General features: G+C 49.1%; 1 protein-coding gene across 1 annotated transcript; it reads left to right on the top strand.

Moving 5' to 3' along the window:
- Positions 1-840, top strand: LOC138071908 (melanoma-associated antigen B4-like). Its single transcript, XM_068963284.1, has one exon. The coding sequence runs from the start codon at positions 1-3 to the stop codon at positions 838-840; it is 840 nt and encodes a 279-aa protein (XP_068819385.1).
- The last annotated feature ends 503 nt before the right edge of the window (positions 841-1,343 follow it).

Raw genomic sequence — 1,343 nt, 5'->3', positions numbered from 1 at the left:
ATGGCCCCTAGCTCTCCTGATGCAGGGCCTTCCTGTGCAGGATCTGATGAAGGTGCCCAGGGCCCAGGGGAGGAAAGTGCAGGTGCCTCCCAGGCAGCCCCTGCCACTCAGAGCACTCGCAAAGATCCTCTGACCAGGAAGGCCAGCATGCTGGTGGAGTTCCTGCTGGAGAAGGACACCAAGAAGGAGCCAATCTCGCAGCACACCCTGCTGAAGGTCGTTGGCAGGAAGTATAGGCAGCACTTCCTTGAGATCCTCAGGAGAGCCTCTAAGCACATGGAGCTGGTCTTTGGCCTGAAGCTGACGGTAGTCGGCCGTAGCATGATCATCTACGCTCTCATCTACAAGCTCAACCTCGGCGGCGATGAAGGTCTGAGTGAGGGGGGTGGTCTGCCCAAGTCCGGTTTCCTCATGGTGCTCCTGGGCATTATCTTCAGGAAGAGTAACCACGCCCCCGGGGAGGATGTCTGGGAATTCCTCAGTGTGTTGGGGGTCTATACTGGGAGGAGTCACTGGATCTTTGGGGAGCCCAGAAGGCTCCTCACCAAAGATCTGGTGCAGAAGAAGTACCTGAAGTATCGACAGGTGCCCAATAGCGATCCTCTGCACTACGAGTTCCTGTGGGGCCTGAGAGCTTGTGTTGAGACCAGTAAGATGAAAGTGTTGGAGGTGCTGGCCAAGATCCACGATACTGTCCCGACTTCCTTCCCAGACCTCTATGACGAGGCTCTGAGAGATCAGGCGGAGAGAGCAGGGCTGAGAGGCACGGCCAGGGCTCCAACAATGGCTGAAGCCAGTGCCCCTTCCAGGGCCAAGTCCTACAGCTCCTCCCACATCTAGGGAGGGAGGCCCTGACACTTTCTTCCATTTTGTGTTGGAACAGAGCTGTCAGGCTCCTAAACAGTAGAGAGTAGTAGGGTGGTGGGAACAAAACTTGTATGTTCTTTATAGTTTTATGGAGTAAGGGAGTTTAGGTACAACTCATTTTTAAAAATATATATCTTTTTTCCTTTATCCATAGGAGAAATATCTAGTGAAAGTTGATTTAAAGTAGATTAAGGAGATGAGGGAGGAGTTTAGTATTTTCAAATGTTAATTACTTTTCATAAAGTTTATTGTGCCTCAGAATACAAATGTATTAATCATATAAATCACATTGTTTGCTGTTTTAAAGTTTTGAAAGCCACAGGTTGGGTATATGTAAAACACACTGAACATACTGAATATGTTGTTCACCATCTACACAAGGTGAGATGACAATGGAATAGAATTTTCTCAAAGAGTAGTGAAGCTCCTAGATAGTGCAGGTTAGTAGGGGTCGAGCAAACCAAGTTTAGATCTCT

The sequence above is a fragment of the Capricornis sumatraensis genome, chromosome X (genome assembly GCF_032405125.1).
Source record: "Capricornis sumatraensis isolate serow.1 chromosome X, serow.2, whole genome shotgun sequence".
NCBI classification, from domain to species: Eukaryota; Metazoa; Chordata; class Mammalia; order Artiodactyla; family Bovidae; genus Capricornis; species Capricornis sumatraensis.
The sequence above is the reverse complement of the archived record's forward strand: the minus strand, read 5'-3'. Positions and strand labels throughout refer to the sequence as shown.